The sequence below is a fragment of the Panulirus ornatus genome, chromosome 11 (assembly GCF_036320965.1).
Source record: "Panulirus ornatus isolate Po-2019 chromosome 11, ASM3632096v1, whole genome shotgun sequence".
NCBI classification, from domain to species: domain Eukaryota; kingdom Metazoa; phylum Arthropoda; class Malacostraca; order Decapoda; family Palinuridae; genus Panulirus; species Panulirus ornatus.
Genome location: NC_092234.1, coordinates 62,058,003 through 62,078,511, shown reverse-complemented (window position 1 = coordinate 62,078,511; position 20,509 = coordinate 62,058,003). Strand labels below are relative to the sequence as shown.

Here is a 20,509-nt window from a genome sequence, read left to right as displayed (position 1 = left end):
AAGTTCTGACTTTAGTTTAGCCTGACCTAGAAAGGTTTTCCATTTTTTCCCCTCTTTAATGTTAGGTGAGATAAGGCTATGTAGGTACAACAGAGCTTCACCTGCAAGTGGTTATGCTCCTAGTGAGAAGTTGCTTTTACTGAGGCTCTATCATCATCAAGGGATGGAAAGGAATATATCCTTGTTGAGGTCCCTCTCACTAGAAAGGGTTCCACCATTTTCTTGCTTCTCTATGGAGTGCAGCTTTCGCGCTGTTAGAGCCCCATGAAAGGGATCATATGGTTTTATGATAGTAATTTTGAAAAGGATTTTAAGAGAAACAGTCTGGAGAATGTTACTTGATCTGATCTAGGGTAGATCAGGCAATGCTTTCTGTTAAGGCTGTAACTCATCAGAACCGTTTTTTTTATATATGTCGGGGTTAGATGTTTCTCACATATGTACTGGCGGCTTAGGGTTCGTCTTAATCCTCATTTTTCAGTTTCCAACCAAGCTCTTATGGTAGTTTTTTTTTACTTCGTTGTTTGTAGTTGCTGCTTACACTCTTGTATACCCACTATGTTCTTGCCAGTCTTTTTGTCTAATTCTTGAATAACTTTACCAACTTGCTTGTCTGATTTTCGTCCTTGTATGACATGAATTATACTGGTTCCTTTTTGTTGTTTCAGGAGACTGGTAAGTATTTTGTAATCACAAATATATTTATGTAACAAATACTTTATCTTTAACAGGAGAACTACACAGAAAACTTTGTACAATGTATCCTGAGTGCCATGGGTGGTGCCCTCACTGGCTGCACACTTGTAGTTGGAGGTGATGGACGCTACTTTGGCAAGAAAGCTGTTGATATAATCATCAAGATGTGTGCAGCTAATGGGGTATGTTCAACAGATATAATTGTTTAATGCAGATCAAAAAGAGAAGGGAAATACTGTTGGAGCTAAATCTTATAAAACCTAGAAGAGAACCTGTGGTGTAGTACATTTCGAAGAGCTAGACCCTTGTAATTAGAACATTGCACTTATTTTCTTTCCTCATAATTCCCAGATTATTACTCGAAATATTCCTCCTTTCTGACTTTACTCTGGGGAACATCTTTCAGTTTCCCTTGAACAAATCCCATCCAGTTCTTAAGGGAGGACCTCTGCAGACTTACTAAGAGGTTTCATTTCAAAATCCTGGGAAGTGGGTCAACAAGGTTTGAGTAGTATGTGCACCAAGGTGTTACACATTAACCACTGGACGGTTGTTACTAATTTAACCAAGTTGTGTTATAAGTTTAACCCCAACCTCTTAAGTAAGACCTTTCTTCAACTTGGCATTTCTGAAAATTTCAGATTGAATACTAGCTTGTTGATTAAGCAGACAGATATTATTATCTCTATGTATATTATTTTGGAGCGAAATGTGACTCTGTGTTCGATCTCTTTGAATTATAATGGATTATCAATAAAGCATCAGTAAAAGAAAAAGTGAATTAGCCTGATAAGACTGTGCAAACACTGCATGCAAGATATATGGACATTGGCAGTGTTGTAGGGTGAACACAGATGAGTGATGATTTGAAGTAAGTGAGAGTTTGGTTTACCAAGCTAGGACGAATGCAGAGAAAGAGGTAAAGTATGGATTACAGCATTGATTTTAAGGAAGTTGTTCTTACCAGTATGATACTGCACAGTCAAACAAGATAACATTAGGGTTCTGCTATTGGAATGTGTTTTATGGTTTGAATAAAAAGGCAGTATGATTATGCCTCAGTCAGTGTTTTATGTAAATATTTGAATTAGCCCCTCAGCGACCATCTAAGTTATCCTTTCCAGCCCTCAAAATTCACATCTTTAAAATCATTTAAAGGCATATTTAACTTTACATTGTTAAAGATTACAGCATTGAGCGGGGGGCCGGAAATCCTCCCCTCCTTGTATTAACTTTCTAAAATGGGAAACAGAAGAAGGAGTCACGCGGGGAGTGCTCATCCTCCTCGAAGGCTCAGAGTGGGGTGCCTAAATGTGTGTGGATGTAACCAAGATGTGAAAAAAGGAGAGATAGGTAGTATGTTTGAGGAAAGGAACCTGGATGTTTTGGCTCTGAGTGAAACGAAGCTCAAGGGTAAAGGGGAAGAGTGGTTTGGAAATGTCTGGGGAGTGAAGTCAGGGGTTAGTGAGAGGACAAGAGCAAGGGAAGGAGTAGCAATACTCCTGAAACAGGAGTTGTGGGAGTATGTGATAGAATGTAAGAAAGTAAATTCTCGATTAATATGGGTAAAATTGAAAGTTGATGGAGAGAGGTGGGTGATTATTGGTGCATATGCACCTGGGCATGAGAAAAAAGATCATGAGAGGCAAGTGTTTTGGGAGCAGCTAAATGAGTGTGTAGCGGTTTTGATGCACGAGACTGGGTTATAGTGATGGGTGATTTGAATGCAAAGGTGAGTAATGTGGCAGTTGAGGGAATAATTGGTATGCATGGGGTGTTCAGTGTTGTAAATGGAAATGGTGAAGAGCTTGTAGATTTATGTGCTGAAAAAGGACTGATGATTGGGAATACCTGGTTTAAAAAGCGAGATATACATAAGTATACTTATGTAAGTAGGAGAGATGGCCAGAGAGCGTTATTGGATTACGTGTTAATTGACAGGCGTGCGAAAGAGAGACTTTTGGATGTCAATGTGCTGAGAGGTGCAACTGGAGGGATGTCTGATCATTATCTTGTGGAGGCTAAGGTGAAGATTAGTATGGGTTTTCAGAAAAGAAGAGTGAATGTTGGGGTGAAGAAGGTGGTGAGAGTAAGTGAGCTTGGGAAGGAGACCTGTGTGAGGAAGTATCAGGAGAGACTGTGTACAGAATGGAAAAAGGTGAGAACAATGGAAGTAAGGGGAGTGGGGGAGGAATGGGATGTATTTAGGGAATCAGTGATGGATTGCGCAAAAGATGCTTGTGGCATGAGAAGAGTGGGAGGTGGGCTGTTTAGAAAGGGTAGTGAGTGGTGGGATGAAGAAGTAAGAGTATTAGTTAAAGGGAAGAGAGAGGCATTTGGACGATTTTTGCAGGGAAAAAATGCAATTGAGTGGGAGAAGTATAAAAGAAAGAGACAGGAGGTCAAGAGAAAGGTGCAAGAGGTGAAAAAAAGGGCAAATGAGAGTTGGGGTGAGAGACTATCAGTAAATTTTAGGGAGAATAAAAAGATGTTCTGGAAGGAGGTAAATAGGGTGCGTAAGACAAGGGAGCAAATGGGAACTTCAGTGAAGGGCGTAAATGGGGAGGTGAAAACAAGTAGTGGTGATGTGAGAAGGAGATGGAATGAGTATTTTGAAGGTTTGTTGAATGTGTCTGATGACAGAGTGGCAGATATAGGGTGTTTGGGTCGAAGTGGTGTGCAAAGTGAGAGGGTTGGGGAAAATGATTTGGTAAACAGAGAAGAGGTAGTAAAAGCTTTGCGGAAGATGAAAGCCGGCAAGGCAGCAGGTTTGGATGGTATTGCAGTGGAATTTATTAAAAAAGGGGGTGACTGTATTGTTGACTGGTTGGTAAGGTTATTTAATATATGTATGACTCATGGTGAGGTGCCTGAGGATTGGCGGAATGCGTGCATAGTGCCATTGTACAAAGGCAAAGGGGATAAGAGTGAGTGCTCAAATTACAGAGGTATAAGTTTGTTGAGTATTCCTGGTAAATTATATGGGAGGGTATTGATTGAGAGGGTGAAGGCATGTACAGAGCATCAGATTGGGGAAGAGCAGTGTGGTTTCAGAAGTGGTAGAGGATGTGTGGATCAGGTGTTTGCTTTGAAGAATGTATGTGAGAAATACTTAGAAAAGCAAATGGATTTGTATGTAGCATTTATGGATCTGGAGAAGGCATATGATAGAGTTGATAGAGATGCTCTGTGGAAGGTATTAAGAATATATGGTGTGGGAGGCAAGTTGTTAGAAGCAGTGAAAAGTTTTTATCGAGGATGTAAGGCATGTGTACGTGTAGGAAGAGAGGAAAGTGATTGGTTCTCAGTGAATGTAGGTTTGCGGCAGGGGTGTGTGATGTCTCCATGGTTGTTTAATTTGTTTATGGATGGGGTTGTTAGGGAGGTAAATGCAAGAGTCTTGGAAAGAGGGGCAAGTATGAAGTCTGTTGGGGATGAGAGAGCTTGGGAAGCGAGTCAGTTGTTGTTCGCTGATGATACAGCGCTGATGGCGGATTCATGTGAGAAACTGCAGAAGCTGGTGACGGAGTTTGGTAAAGTGTGTGAAAGAAGAAAGTTAAGAGTAAATGTGAATAAGAGCAAGGTTATTAGGTACAGTAGGGTTGAGGGTCAAGTCAATTGGGAGATGAGTTTGAATGGAGAAAAACTGGAGGAAGTGAAGTGTTTTAGATATCTGGGAGTGGATTTGTCAGCGGATGGAACCATGGAAGCGGAAGTGGATCATAGGGTGGGGGAGGGGGCGAAAATTTTGGGAGCCTTGAAAAATGTGTGGAAGTCGAGAACATTATCCCGGAAAGCAAAAATGGGTATGTTTGAAGGAATAGTGGTTCCAACAATGTTGTATGGTTGCGAGGCGTGGGCTATGGATAGAGTTGTGCGCAGGAGGATGGATGTGCTGGAAATGAGATGTTTGAGGACAATGTGTGGTGTGAGGTGGTTTGATCGAGTAAGTAACGTAAGGGTAAGAGAGATGTGTGGAAATAAAAAGAGTGTGGTTGAGAGAGCAGAAGAGGGTGTTTTGAAATGGTTTGGGCACATGGAGAGAATGAGTGAGGAAAGATTGACCAAGAGGATATATGTGTCGGAGGTGGAGGGAACGAGGAGAAGAGGGAGACCAAATTGGAGGTGGAAAGATGGAGTGAAAAGGATTTTGTGTGATCGGGGCCTGAACATGCAGGAGGGTGAAAGGAGGGCAAGGAATAGAGTGAATTGGAGCGATGTGGTATACAGGGGTTGACGTGCTGTCAGTGGATTGAATCAAGGCATGTGAAGCGTCCAGGGTAAACCATGGAAAGCTGTGTAGGTATGTATATTTGCGAGTGTGGACGTGTGTATGTACATGTGTATGGGGGGGGTTGGGCCATTTCTTTCGTCTGTTTCCTTGCGCTACCTCGCAAACGCGGGAGACAGCGACAAAGTATAAAAAAAAAAAAAAAAAAAATTGTTAAAGATATTTATTTATTTATGAAAAAGTGCTTCAGAAGTATTTTTTGTTCCCTAAGTTCACTGCAATAACATGTAGAAGTTTTGTAGATGTTTCAGCACAGTGCTCTAAGAAGGCCTGAGTGTTAAGTGAGGCTCATGTTTTATCCTTTATTTTTTCAACTCCAAAATATTGATTACTTATTTTCATTATGTTTTATTTTATATGATAATTCATTTTTTGCTGTAATCAGTTTCATTTATTGATAAATTTTGATAGCAGCAAAGCTACAGATTTTTTAGAAATTAGTTGCTGCACCAGTTAGACGCAGCGTTGCCAAGATTAGCCAGATGCCGGCAATACTGCCCCCACTTTTGTTAGGACACTTTCTTTTGCCTCCTCTTGTTTAACTTTTGAAGCAGAAAGACCAAGTGGCCATAAAAACCTTATCCATACAATCCAAAAACAGATCATTACCATTAAATGATTCAGGATCATCTTGTGCCTGGTACTCTAAATATAATGTAAAGCTACTCAATTCAGTTCCGAGAAAACTCAATGTATATGCTTTCTCATTGGAATGGTTTATAGATGTCTAAATGTGGAGAGAGCTTATTGTGCACTGCCACCTCAGCTACCACCCAGCCTTGAATGTCCCACATTTTATGCATAGATGTTTGTCTTGAGGCATCATTTAGCTTGTGTAAATATCCATCTAGGGGTGTTAAGAGGTTAAGGGTAGTGGATTATTGTGGGGGATTTATGAAGGGACTGTTAAAGTTGTAACCCAGAAGTAATTGTTGGTGACAAAAAGTCTGTTGTTGATGTCAGTTCTCTTCTTGTTCTTTGGATTTATGTCTGCAACTTGTTTCATTAAAGGGAAGCTTATATATACTAAATCTTGACTGTCTGCTTCAGTTATTGACCATCTCAACATCCATTAGAGTTGAATATCTGAAAGCAGTCTTTGGAGCATATGCTTAGATTTTTTTCATTTTGGTTTGTCCATCACCTAAGTGGGTGTCTGCTTTTAATACAGAAATAGGGTAAGTGAAAAGAAAAAGGATTGTAACATAGGAAGGTAGAAGTATGGAAGTAAGAAAAGATTAAGACAATTCTTGACAAATTGAAACACTTTAGTCAGGCTAAACATACATAGGGAGATTGTTTGCACCATTTTTTGGTAGTGAAAAAGTACTATTTCTAGACAGATTATGATAAATGATAGTTAGATATGGAAATTTTCTTTAGGGTGATTATCATTTATACTTCTTTTTTAGGTTCAGAATGAAAGATGAGATTTGCATTCTAAAATCAATGGTTTGATAGGTTCGAAAAGTGCTGGTTGGTCAGAATGGTATTCTCTCCACCCCGTGCGTGTCATGTATGATTCGAAAGTACAAAACTGCTGTTGGTATTGTCCTCACTGCAAGCCACAATCCTGGTGGACCAGATGCTGACTTTGGCATAAAATTCAACATCTCTAATGGAGGTAAGAAATTTTTGTTTTCAATTTTGGAGTTGAATATTGTTTATCTCATAGATTGTCAGAATGGACTGCACCTTTTCTTTTTCCCTTGCTGGAAATTAGATAGATTCAGATTTTAAACATTAGTTCTCATGGATCAACATTTATGTGGGAATTTTGGAAAGCTTTCCAGCTCATAGCTGATATTTTGAGATACTGGAGTATGGTGTCCCAGTGAATTTTTGTATCACTGAATAGACATTCTTATGAGGCATGTGGACATTATTATTCATACTTCTGCAGCTTATGATCCTTGTATCATGTGTGCATCACTTCATCATGATTTGTAAAGAAAAGATTGAATGTTTTTCCCTTAGGTTGGTTTTGATAGCTTTTGGCTTCTCACAATGTGAGATGGAATGAGTATTTTGAAGGTTTGTTGAATGTGTCTGATGACAGAGTGGCAGATATAGGGTGTTTGGGTCGAGGTGGTGTGCAAAGTGAGAGGGTTAGGGAAAATGATTTGGTAAACAGAGAAGAGGTAGTAAAAGCTTTGCGGAAGATGAAAGCCGGCAAGGCAGCAGGTTTGGATGGTATTGCAGTGGAATTTATTAAAAAAGGGGGTGACTGTATTGTTGACTGGTTGGTAAGGTTATTTAATGTATGTATGACTCATGGTGAGGTGCCTGAGGATTGGCGGAATGCGTGCATAGTGCCATTGTACAAAGGCAAAGGGGATAAGAGTGAGTGCTCAAATTACAGAGGTATAAGTTTGTTGAGTATTCCTGGTAAATTATATGGGAGGGTATTGATTGAGAGGGTGAAGGCATGTACAGAGCATCAGATTGGGGAAGAGCAGTGTGGTTTCAGAAGTGGTAGAGGATGTGTGGATCAGGTGTTTGCTTTGAAGAATGTATGTGAGAAATACTTAGAAAAGCAAATGGATTTGTATGTAGCATTTATGGATCTGGAGAAGGCATATGATAGAGTTGATAGAGATGCTCTGTGGGAAAATGAAATATCTTTGAACTTGAGAAAGTGTTGCTAGGTCTTAGATGAAAGTGAAAGTGGTTAAAGAAAATATTCAGAATGTGCTTCAGTAGGATATGAAGTGCTCCAAATACATTTTTTAAAGTGAAGAGTATCAGATATTGATTTAGATCATAGTAAAAGCCTCAAATATGATCAGTCAAAAGATCCCACATTTTAATGAAACTCTGCCTCACAATTTCATATATCTAAGTTCATTTAATGTCAACCATACATGAGGATTCCTAGCAATGGGCAAATCTGGCTAAGAATACATCAGAGGATTCCTGGCAGTGAGCAAATCTGGCTGAGGAAACACCATATAAAAATATCTTTTTTTTCTTTCATGAATTTGCTGTCTCCCATCTCAATAAGGTAGCATCAGTAATAGATGACCAAGCCTTTGAGGAAAAGTCCAATTTTAGCTTCTTACATTGTTTCTATACTTGCAGAGTAGTAATATAGTAGAGAAGTATTTCCAGCCTCCTACTCTGGCCCCTTTTTGTCACCTTCTATGACATGCAACTGATACATTGGAATTACTGATTCTCCCCTAAATTGGAGGGTTGTTTGGACACTTTATTAAGTCATTCATGCAGAATCAGTTTAGAAAAGAAAGGCAACTTGCTTGAAAATGGAGAGATGAATGTGAAAAGATGTCATTAAAGGGCTCATGAAAAATGTGTTATCCAGACTGCTTTAGGTGCATGGACACACAGATGGTTATACCCTACACAAAGATACTAAAAGATGTAAAATCCCTGAATACTTCCCTTACAATCTTGGAACTGATAACAGATTAAGGCTGTCTGACTGATGTAACAATTTATGAAGCTTTGAGAAGCTTAATGCAATCCTCCCTCAGTGATAGTCCAACAGCCACAAGTGACTTTCAGAAGAATCACCTGTCAAATATGTCGCATCACCAGGTTAGTTTAGCCAGAGAATAATCAGACCTCCCACCTGCCATACAATATGGGCTTGCAGATTGCAAGTGTGTTATCAAGAGTAACAGCTGTTAGTAGTAATGATGTCGGTAAGACAGACTGTAAGGACTGTTGGTCATTGTTTTCTTCCTACATGTCTGTTTTGGGAATATAAAGCATTTGTCATCACTCACAGATTGTGGAAGAAGACACTTTTGATGATAATGTAATGATGTGAAAGTTTTGCTGTCCAGTCAGTCTTATGACTGAATAGTAAAGGATGAACTTACCTTTGAACTGATTAAGGCAGTTATTCTGCTGTACACAAGATTCTTCTACAGATTCTAAGATGAGGTTAGGCCTGTGGTGACCTACTTTGGAGCCAGGAGAGGAAAGAATGGGGGCTTTAGAAATAGTGCTTTTATAGGATGAGGCAAATGATGTTCCTTCTGTTCTTACCTAGGACTTAACCCATAACATGTTGTGTAGAACATGATTTAATTTGATTGGCTGATCGGCCGTTCTAGCTTAGCAGTGAGAGTGACATTGTAGTCACATTTGTTTTTCTCACTCTGATAAACTTATTATTATTGTCATTCAGGTTTGCACAAGCTGATAACCATAAATAGTTAAAGAAACCATTTGCACACATATGTGTATTTTTTCATACATTTTTGCCATTTCTCAATTTAGTGAGGCAGTGCTAGGAGTAAGCATCCACTCTATAGCTGTTATGTATAATGCAATGAAATTAGAACCCCCAATCTACAACCAATAGGCCTTTCTGAGGTTTTCACCTACAACTTCATAATCCCTGATTCAACCCTTTGACACCAGATCATCTCTCTCTATACCACATTGTTCCATTTCACTCTATTCCTTGCACACCTTGCATCTTTTTTTCATGTTGAGATTTCAGTCTCTCGCAGCATTTCACTTCATCCTAATGCCTGCTTCGTGGTTCCTCCTTTTCTTTGTTCACTCCATTTCTGACATATATAAGCTCTGTTTCATCCTGTCCATATTCATCCTCTCTTTATGTCTAAGCCATCTCAGCATGCCCTCTTCAGCTCTCTCATACATATTCCTCTTATTACCACACTTCTCTCATACCATATTATTTCTTGTTTGATCAACTCTCCTTACACTGCATATCCACAAACATTTTATTTCTAACACATTCACCTTATTTTTTTTATGTTCTCATCAAAGGTCCATGCCTTGCATCATTACAACACCATTGGGACTACTATACCATCGAACATATCTGTCTTTGCCCTTAAAAGACACCCCTCTTTTTCCTCATATTTGTCAGCACACCCAAGACCTTTGCTTCGTCACCCACCCAGTGGCATACTTCAGCTTTCATGGTTCCCTTCATAGCCTTATCCTCATCCAGGTTTTTTGAAATACTCCACTTCTTCCAAGTTTTCTCAATCCAAACTCAAACTCCAAATAACCTGTCTCTTTTCACTGCAAAACCTAATAAACTTACTTTTATTCCCATTTACTTTCAACTTTCTCCTTTACCACACTCTCCCAAACTCAGACACCGGCTTTTGCAGTTTTCCACTCAAATCCACCACTAGTGCCATGTCATCAGCAGACAGAAACTGAGTCATCTCTTAAGCATCGTATCCCCAGCAGACCTTCTCTTGAAGACACTTGCATTAATCTCCCTTACCATCCAATCCATAAACATATTACACAGCCATGAGAACATCACACACCCCTTCTGTACATCTACCTTCATCTGGAAGTTCTTACCCTCTCTCTACCTACTTGCACACACACCCTACTCCCTTGATGAAAACTCCTCACTGCTTCTGATAGCTTTCCTCCAACACCATATATTCATAGCACCTTGCACACAGCATCTTTCTTAATACTATCTTGTGCTTTCTCCAGATCCTTGAATGCCACATACAAAGCCTTTTTCTGTATGTATTTTTCACACTATCTATATATCTTTGATGCCTGTTCCCAAAAGGAGCTCCCTTATGGGGGGGGGGGCTTAGCAATAGAGCCTTCATAACTAGTGAACTCCAATGCCTCATCTTAGTATTTAGTTCCTCACAGGTCATGGGCAAAGGGCAACTCTTATGCTGTGTTTGCAGAGGCTTCTACCTGTTCCTACAAACTATTTCTATGTAATATTCCTACGTACTACTTCTACCTAATGTTTCTAACAAACGTCTTATTCACACATCCTCTGCTAATTCTGAATTCACATTATTCTTCTCCTGTCTGAAACTCTCTGCATGCCACCACCCTCTCGGTCACTTCATTTCCATACATCTTACCAGGTACTCTCAGCAAACTTATACCACTGTGATTCAAACACTCACCATTGTACCCCTTGCCATCATACTTTGGTACTGCATAGGTAGGTATTCAGCCAGTCCTTGCACACCTCACCATGATCCATACACACATTGAAAATCCTAACTAACGAGTCAACAAACCAGTCTCTTCCTTTCTTGGGGAATTCAGAAGCAGTACTGTCTGCTTCTGCCTCCTTGCCACATTTCATCTTAAGCAAGGCTTTCATTCTCTCTTTTCATTTCACCAAACCACTTGCTATGGCACTTTCACTTTGCATACCTCCTCGACCCAGTCACCCTACATCTGCCACCTTAACATCAAATACATTTAACAAATCTTCAAAGTGTACACTCCATCTCCTCATCATCTCATCTTTGCCTGTTACCACTTGCTTATTTTTCCTCTTCACTGATGTTTCCTTTTGTTCTCATTTTCCTCTTGTACTACATTATTAACTACCTTAACATTTTCTTATTATCCTTGAAATTTATTGATACCTGCTCACCCCAACTCTCATTCTCCCTTCTTTTCAGCTTGTATGTCTTCTTCATGACCTCCTGCTGCTTTCTTGTGTACATCTCCCATACACTCACACTCCTTCCCTTAAGAAATGCCCACACACCTCTTTTCTCTGTCACTAGCAACTTGACTTTGCCATGTCACCACTTATTTCCCTTTATCAGCTGCCACACACTTCACTTGTGCATTTCAGGACTTCTTCCCTAAATACTTCCTATTCCTTACCCATTACCCATAGCATCGTTAACTTTTGCCATGTACACTCAGTCTTTCCTACTCCACACTAACCTTTTTCCAAGCTCTCTTACTTTCATTACCTTATTGAAGGCTTCTACAGACCTTCACTCTTGCCTTCACCATGATATATATTTACATATGTTAGAGAGGTATGTATTTCTCAGGAGGTTCTGGCAAGTCAGTTTAAGGAAAAACAATGTTAAATTACTTTTCCAGAACTATTGGGAAAAACTCCAAATGAGAAGCTAGATCTGAGACTTGACCAGTTTAACAGCCAGAAATGCATATAGAAATGTAAATACAATGAATATAACACAATTAAAGGTACTGGATAAATATCAGAAAGATGTTCATAGATACTGGTGGTATAGGTATAGAGGTAAACACGTTAATCAAAAGCATAACTGATATTTTTCTGTCCTTCAGATAAATGTGCATAAGCATTAGCGAACAGTTACCCATTGGGGAAAGAGGATATCTGCTTGAATTTCATTCAAACTAAGCATGAGACTGGCCAATACTCATTCACAGAGACCCAACAATGATATAGGAACCTATATAGGTCTTAACATTATTGGTTTAGTGATGCATTCCCATGCACTAACCCATGTCAGTCACTTGTACATACATTTGCAGCATGGACCTGTTGACCGTTGCTTTTATTAAAACTATTTTCACCTTGTAACCTGTGCTTTTGACCTTCAAAGGAGTTGGATCTGTTTTCTCATCCCTTAGTTACATTTCATGACATGAATTTTAGATACTTTGTTCTGTCATTAGAGCTCCATGGAGCATGGGAATTCCTCTGCTCAATTTGGCTTATTATGTAATTACCGATTTGTATTACCTATTGGTACTGTACCAGGAGGGAGTTTTGCACTCATGGGATCCCAACTCATGAACATTCTCTCATATCATATGACTAATTATGTATGCTGTCAGCAGTTACCGTGTCCTCATTCCTCTTATTCCATTCATCCATCACTCTCATACTATAAAAGTACTTCTTTACATCTTTTTTAGCACATTTCTCGCTTAATTTCATGTTATGCTCTCTGGTTGTTCTATCCATACATCTCTTGAAGAACTGCTCCATGTCATTGTTGTTGATGTGTTTTAAAACTTAAAAAGGTTGTTATCAGTTCAACCTCACTCTTTTCAAGATGGGCAAAGATAAAGCCTCAAGCCTTTTCCTGTAACTCATCTCTCATAATCCTTGTAACTCAGTTCTTGTAGGTCTAAAGGTGTGGTGACCAAGAACTTGCTAAATATTACCTTATCCATGTACTGTACTTGTAAGCTATTCTAATATATGTCAGCAATCTCTGGGGACAGGTTAGGGATGATGCAGACTCCAAAGTCCTTCTCATATACAGGCTCCTGAGGCTTATATCCTGCTGGATAGTAATTATAACCAGTTAGATTGTGGAGGAAGGAAATGTATACTGAAAGACTGAAATACTTTTCCTCTTAAAGGCAGTCTTCCTACAAGAATTTTTTTCTGTTTTCTTCGTGGCCTCTTTTTTTTATAGTTATTTTCCATAACAGCTGTGGCTGCAATAGGGTTGATGGCTTCAGTCTGTGAATTCTGAGCTGTGACTGGTCAGGAGCAAGTGGGTTGATAATAACATCTCTGAGGCAGTCTCTGATCAGCTAAGAGACTAATAGCCTGAAATCGAGTGAACTGCTGCTTTCTTATTGGGAGTTTGATAACAGTTGAAGAAAGCCAGTGATTTCCCACCAGGAAGATAGAGGGCTAGAAGTTTCTAACAATGATATGTCTGGAGAATGTCCAAATCTAAGTGAACACTGGAGGATTCGTAGTAGTGGGCAAATCGTGCAGAGAAAACACCATATAAATATGTTTTTCCTTTTCTTACATAGACACCACCTTTTAGAGAAAAGGTTTTTAGATTTTTCACTACCCATATTTCTACTGCTTTTGATAATTATGTGCTTGCTATATCACTGCACCATATATGAAACTTTATTTCCTGTTAAGAATGCTATTATTAGATGAATTAAAAAAGTGGCATGATAGCACTTTGTTTCAATGAACATTCAAGTAAATACAAGTGATTTTTTGGCTGTATGAGTTGAGGTAGGCATCTTAAAACAGTGTTCAGATACTGTGTTGAATTATTTTGCATTTTGATTAACCCTCACACAGTTGAAGTTGTTACTTGCACATTTACTTTGAAGAGTATATCATTTCAGATGAGATAAAGATTTTGGTTGCTTGCCAGAAGCATAGGCAACCCAGTGAGGGGAAGAGAGAATGTGGGTGATTAAGGATAATAGTATTGCTAAGATTCACTGACTGGAAGTATTTAGAATACCAACAAATCATATGATGGTTTTGAATATAGAAAGTAGGCTAGTTATTAATGCTTCTGTTAACAATATTTTGATAAGATGCAAGAAAATCAATATTGTGTAATTCATCTTGATAGATTTAAGAGTTCGGTTGATGTGTGAAGCACATATAACCATTATGTAGACATGCACTTTATTTTCATGGGGTAGGACCTTACTTGATAACTTCATTTGGGCAGAATAGAAGTGTTGACTTATATGGTATACCCCAAATGTTTTGCTCTACTTAGGAAGTTTTCACTTCATATTTAGGAAATTGTAGTATGAATTACTTTTCATTAATATTAGAAGACATTACATGAAGAGCCACTGAGGCCTTAGGTAGTTCAAATGAATTTAATACAGTTCTGGTTTTTAGGCCCTGCTCCTGATGCTGTTACCAACAAGATTTATGAACTCTCCAAAAATATAGTAGAATACAGGATAAGTCCCGATGTCAGGTGTGACATTTCCCTGATTGGAAAAAGAGAGTTTGTGGTAAGTGTTTCAGTTTTCCGGGTAAGTAATGCAATATTTTGTTGATTAAAGTAAAATTGATAATTAATGTGATTTAGGATGGTAAGGCAGTTGACAGATGACATTATTGATGTGGCATTTAAAAAGGTAGATAATGTAATCGGGGAAATTCAGAGAATGTGCAGGTAAATGTAAGCTTGATTTTCAAACTAGTTAGCACTTTAGCTGAGATGACAAATTAACTTTGTTTACATGAAAGTTGACTGGAAAGATCAGTTGACAGATGAATACACTAATCATTTCATAGAGGAACATTATGATTCATTTACATGAAAACCCTATCAGTTTGAAATCAGGTGGGTATGCAGGTGAATGCATAAATGATTTAATGGATGAGCAAGAGATTAACTGGTGTACATATGATACTAATGGTTGCACATGTGTCATGTAATGATAAAGAACAGGTTAAGGGTACTTTTTTTGGAGGGAACTAGAAAGAGTGGTTAAGAATGCCAATATGAAAGGATGGGTTAGGGGACAGAATGAATGATAGGCAGGTTTGAAGTCAAAATGACTTAATGAAATGACAGTTGTGAATATGTAGAACCAATGCTCCAGGTAATATTTGGGATTCCTAGGTGTTTACTTTTATCTTTTATCCTTAGATTTTTAGGTTTTGTGAGGCTGTCTTTAACAGAATTTGGGGTAAAGGGATCACTCATCTGTCATTTTTGTTTTAGTTGGGTAATTTATTTTGTATTGCATTTTTGCCAATCGTTGAGGAAAATGCAGAACCAGCGGAGAAGTGTGAGTCACAGTCCTAGTTCGAAGAGTCTCCAGATCACACAAAGTGGTCTATAAGATCAAAGCCTTTTGAAAAGTCAAAAATGACCAACAAAAATAACTTGCCAGGTTTGTCAAGATCGGTGAACATGAAACAGACAGACACATATTAGCTGCGTGAGCCAGAGGAACGGAGGGGAACTTATTTCTGTTGTGGAGTAGAACCGCTTTCAAGCTTACTTTTGATGAGTAAATAAACAAGCACCATTCATCTGAAAGTGTTCTAGAACAACAAGGTTAAAATCAAAATGATATATAACTTGGCCTATTAATGCATTTCTTCCTTAAAAAGGTGTAGGTTGGTATTCCAGGGGACAGGGGAGAGAGAATGCTTCCCATGTATCCCCCTGTGTATTGTAGAAGGGGACTAAAAGGGATGGGAGCTAGGGGTTGGAAATCCTCCCCTCCTGTTTTACTTTATCAAAAGAAGGAACAGAGAAGGGGGCCAAGTGAAAAATAAAATTTCATAAAGATTATGCAGTTCTTTCCAAAATTTTTTGCCAGATACATGCAGATTCATTATGAGGAAAGAGAGAATGAAGGCAATAGAAAGTGGAAGAAAATCAAAGTGAAAAGTGCATAATCTGTAGAAACCTAGGTCTGGATGGTACAGAAAAGGTCATCAAGCATACACTAGTGGTGCAGTTTAGCATTGGTATATTCACCAATTATTATACAGCAGATAAAAATTTGAGACCTACTCAAAGAAATCAAGTATGGTGATTTCTAAAATTATTATCTGGAAATAGGTCATACTGGGAGAAGAAATAGTGATAATGAAAAAAGTTCTCATAGCAGCAACATTGACCTGACATAACTCCAACTCATACCCCTCAGGGGAAAAAAAAGTGAGTAAAGGTGGGGCTGAAAAAGAAAAGGAGATAATTTACACACGAGAGAAAATAAAGGAACAAATAGGTGAAAAACTAACATTAGAAGACTAAAAAATTAAGGCATGAGGAGAAAAGACGTACAGTGAGATAGTGTATGAACAGAATCATGAATATTTAACAGTGTAGTCAGTAGATGTAGGAATTAATTGCAGGTTGGATGGGAGACATCTGACACCAAAAAAAAGGAATATAGATTGTTGACATACAAAATGGAAGTGACATATGTTGGAAAATGACTGGAGACTGCCTTATCTTTTATGCAAAACCACCTTGATTGCTCAGCAAGGAATTTTTTATTTGCTTGCTCGAATTGTGATTGAGCCTCTCATTTAAACTGTTCGAACATAAACTACAGCATAGACAAAGTAATCATAAGTGCATTAAATGATATGAATTGGATATGATCTGTATACACTCACCTCAGTCTTGCATTTAGAGATATTGATTGGGACTCTGAGGCTGACAAGAAAAAATATGTGAAAGTATAACCCCTACTCAGCGGCTCATGGAAAAAATTGCTGGACATCACTTCTATTTCCGACTCAGATGAAATCTCAGAAATTGGAAATGCTGAAATTAAGAGTGATCTAGTATTCTTCATATGATTTGGCACAGTTGTTGGGAAGAGTCTGGAAATGATATGCCTTATGACTGAGGCATGGAAAGAGGGAGAGCTTGCTGGGGAAAGACCTATAGAATGGAGGCCAAGAAACTTCATAGAATTTTCTTAAATGAGCCCTTTTGCATGTATTGAAGAAATCAGAGCAGTTTTGGCTTTCATTGTGCAATTTATGGTTGCCTGTAATTAAAACTTAATATTTGCTTCTGAACATTATGCATACTTTACCTATATCAAAAGTTCTTTGCATTTTCATGATCATTTTTGTATACTGTTTTGAGGGCAGCATTTCATATGATGTTTTTTAACTTTCTTATAGCTACAGGAATCCTGAATCTCAGAAGAATGGGTGATTTGCATTTGTCTTGTTGTTCATTGATTTGCCATGTGATGAAGGTTTTATACCTTTGATTGTGCTGCTGGATGAAGACAGCTCATAAACATAGTTTGTACCATGCATAGTGGACATATATATTTTGATTAGTTCTGGGAAGATAATCTGAAGTAGAGGTGCTGGTAACTAGCATTAGACTCTGATAACAAGGTTTCTTTATTTATGAAAAGTTGACTATGATTAATTACTTGTTGAGATTAGTTTAGAGGTTAGCTTACTCTCATCTGTGGGCTTAGAATATTATATGGACAAATTTTACTACTTACTGTATCTTCTATTTATGTTTTCAAGGTTCAGAAGAGTCATTTTCTACCAAACTTTTTCTCATCATAGGTTGATTCACGGCCATTTACGGTGGAAGTGATCGATTCGGTTGAAGACTATGTGGAGTACATGAAGGAGATCTTTGACTTTGGTATCATTAAAGACATCCTTCATGGATCTAAGGGCAAACCACTTAAAGTTCTCATAAATGCAATGCATGGAGGTAAGATTTGTTTCAAATAAGGTAAAATGATCCTTGTTACTTATGTTGTAATTAGTTTTCATAGATTTGTATTGTTACGGAAAGAAAAGTTGTGGCTAAGAATAGGAAGACAGCCCCTGTTGCTACATCACTATGGGCAAAAAAGCAAGCTCATAAAAAAGTGCATTTAATCATACATAATCCTGTTTTGATGCTTCTGATATTTATGATTAGTATGATGTGATATTTGAGAGCGTAATTAGGGAGCATGGGGTACTTGGTGTGAATAAAAGGGCATTCAGCTTGAGGAGTCTTGTGCCTGAAAAAGATGGTGATTAGGAATACCTGGCTAAAAAAAATGGACGTGCGTAACTATATGTGGGTAAGTGGGGTAGGGAGTCAGCATGAAGTATTGGGCTATGTACAAATAGTTATTTATGAAAAGAAGAAAATCTTGTATGTAGATGTGTTAGAGGGGCAGCTGGCAGGTTGTCTAATCACTTTTAGATGGAGTCAAGTGTGGAAATGTTTAGTGGCTGTACAAAAAGAGGAAATGACATGGGAGGAAGAGGGTGGTGAAAGTGAGTGAGCTTGGAATAGTGGCTTGTTTATGTAGATAGCAGGAGAGATGAGATGAATGGCAAAGGATGAGAGTGAAGAGAACCAAGGGAGTGGACAAGGAATGGAAGGTATGTAGGGAAGCATTACTCATGTGTGGATGAAGTGTGTGGTATGTGGAAGGCGGGATGGTGGCATTTAAAGAAGGAAAGTGAGTAATGGGATGATTAAGGTGCTAGTTATGGAGAAAAGATAGGTGTACGGGCAATACCTGCAGGAAAGTAGTGTAAATGATTGTGAGATGTACAAGAAATAGTGGCAGGAGGTCCAGAGGAAGTTGCAGGGGCTGTAAAAAGGGCAAATGAGAGATGGGTGAGAAAGTAATGAAAAACTTTAGAGCAAATGAGAAAAGATTTTGGAAAGAATGAATGGTGTTAGGAGAACAATTTAACAAATAGGAGTAGCAATGAGGGGGGCCTGATGGGGAAGTGATATCAGGCACAAAAAAGGTAAAGAAGAAATGGAGTGAGTATTTTGATGATTTCTTTGAATGTGTTAGATGATAGGATAGCAGATGTAGTGTGTTTTGGATGTGGAAGTTTGCAAAACGAGATTGCCATGGTTAATGGTTTGTGAAAAGTGGTAGTGAAAGCTTTTTGTGAAATGAAATGTGGCAAAGCAGCTGGAATGGGTGGGATTGTAGTTGAATTTCTCAAGAAAGGTGGTAACACTATTGTTGATTGGTTTGTCAGGATTATCAAAATATATATGGCTTAAGGTGAGGTTCCTGAGGACTAGGGGAATGTGTGTATGCTGTTATTGTATAAAGGCAAAGGAGACAAAAGTGATTGCTAATGATGGTTATCATCAGCAACCAAAGCTCTTCATCACCTGAGAGATACTAAAAGAGAATATTGCTCACAGTTGTGTAACTTATTTCAGATGAGAAAAGGTATAGTAGTAGGTAGGAACATTTGACAGGAGCATTATGTAGAATAGGAGGTAAGAACATTAGGTGAGACCTTTTGGTAGAAGTAATAAGTTGGAACATTAAGCAAGAACATTCAGTGAGAGCTTTAATTAGAAGTAGTAGGTTGGAGTATTAGGCAGGAAATTTAGGTAGACACATTAAGTAAAAGTAGTCTGTAGGAACATTAGGTTGGAGCATCTGAAGCATTGCCCTTGAGTTGCCCTCTGCCAGTAGCCTGTTGAGGGTGAGGCACTAGAGGCTAAGAAGCAGTAGTGGAGTTCACCAGTTATGGAGACTCTTTTGCCATGGCCACCCACATCCAGCTTTAACCACTGAGGAGGATGAGCACTCCTTGCTTTGCTCTTTCTTCTGTTCCTTCTTTTAGAAAACGTAATTCAAGAAGGGGGAGTGTCCAACCCTCTTCTCCCACTCCCTTTAGTTGCCTTTTACAACATGTATGGAATATGGAGATAGATTTCTTTCTCCCCAACTGCAGGCTGAATTATTCTTGTATGTAAAGAAATTTTGGTATAAATAGGGTCCTGATACCAGGGTGAATTTGCACACTGTGTACCTGCTTGTAATGAGGACTTCCTAGTTAGAAATTCAATAGACTGCAGTCAGATAGTATATCCTAAGGGATATGTAGTGTTTTTAGACTTTTGTATTGATGCTTCATAAAAGCAAATTAGTATGTTCTTGAATTTTTATAACATTAATGTATTTACATTTGATTTGCTGAAAGATTACATAATAAAGTTGTTGTGATTTGAAAAGAGTGAATGCATCGAAGAAAAACTTCTTGTAAAGTGATGAAATTTTCAAATGTAGAGATATGAATTACATTTTATTAACTTATTATTATTTTTTGTTATCAGTGACGGGTCCATATGTTCGACGCATCTTCTTGGAAGAACTAAAAGCCACTCCAGATAGTGTAGTGAACATTGAACCACTGGAGGACTTTGGAGGTAAGTCATTAAACTACAGTTTTACTGGAACAGTAATAGTGAGGCATCCTCAGTTAGTTTAGAGTCCATGCATTTTTCTGCTAGCCTGCAGGGTTGGGGTTAGTGATTTCAGGTCTGCAAGTTGATCCTTCAAAAAAGTACAAGTGGCCTTGGATGAAAGCAGTGTGTTTACAACTACTTTTAATGGGAGATACAGGCTTATATGAGTAAATAGAACCTACTTGTCCATATGCCTATCTATATGTCCATTTACTTATTTATCTCTCCTTCTGTCTGTCTTTCATTTTATCCATCCATCCCTTTATCTATATCTGTCAATGTCTTTTTTTATCTTTATTTC

General features: G+C 38.4%; 1 protein-coding gene across 2 annotated transcripts in view; it reads left to right on the top strand.

The window, feature by feature from the left end:
- The window catches only part of Pgm1 (phosphoglucose mutase 1), a 56,915-nt gene that overhangs the window by 10,365 nt on the left and 26,041 nt on the right, over positions 1 to 20,509 (top strand). The window contains exons 2-6 of one of the 2 annotated variants that reach the window (XM_071667201.1): positions 732 to 878; positions 6,449 to 6,611; positions 14,358 to 14,476; positions 17,538 to 17,691; positions 20,077 to 20,169. In XM_071667201.1, coding sequence (XP_071523302.1) covers positions 732 to 878; positions 6,449 to 6,611; positions 14,358 to 14,476; positions 17,538 to 17,691; positions 20,077 to 20,169 — 676 coding nt within the window. Of the gene's footprint in view, positions 1 to 731; positions 879 to 6,399; positions 6,612 to 14,357; positions 14,477 to 17,537; positions 17,692 to 20,076; positions 20,170 to 20,509 lie in introns of those variants that run through there. The other variant, XM_071667202.1, reaches the window with a different exon arrangement.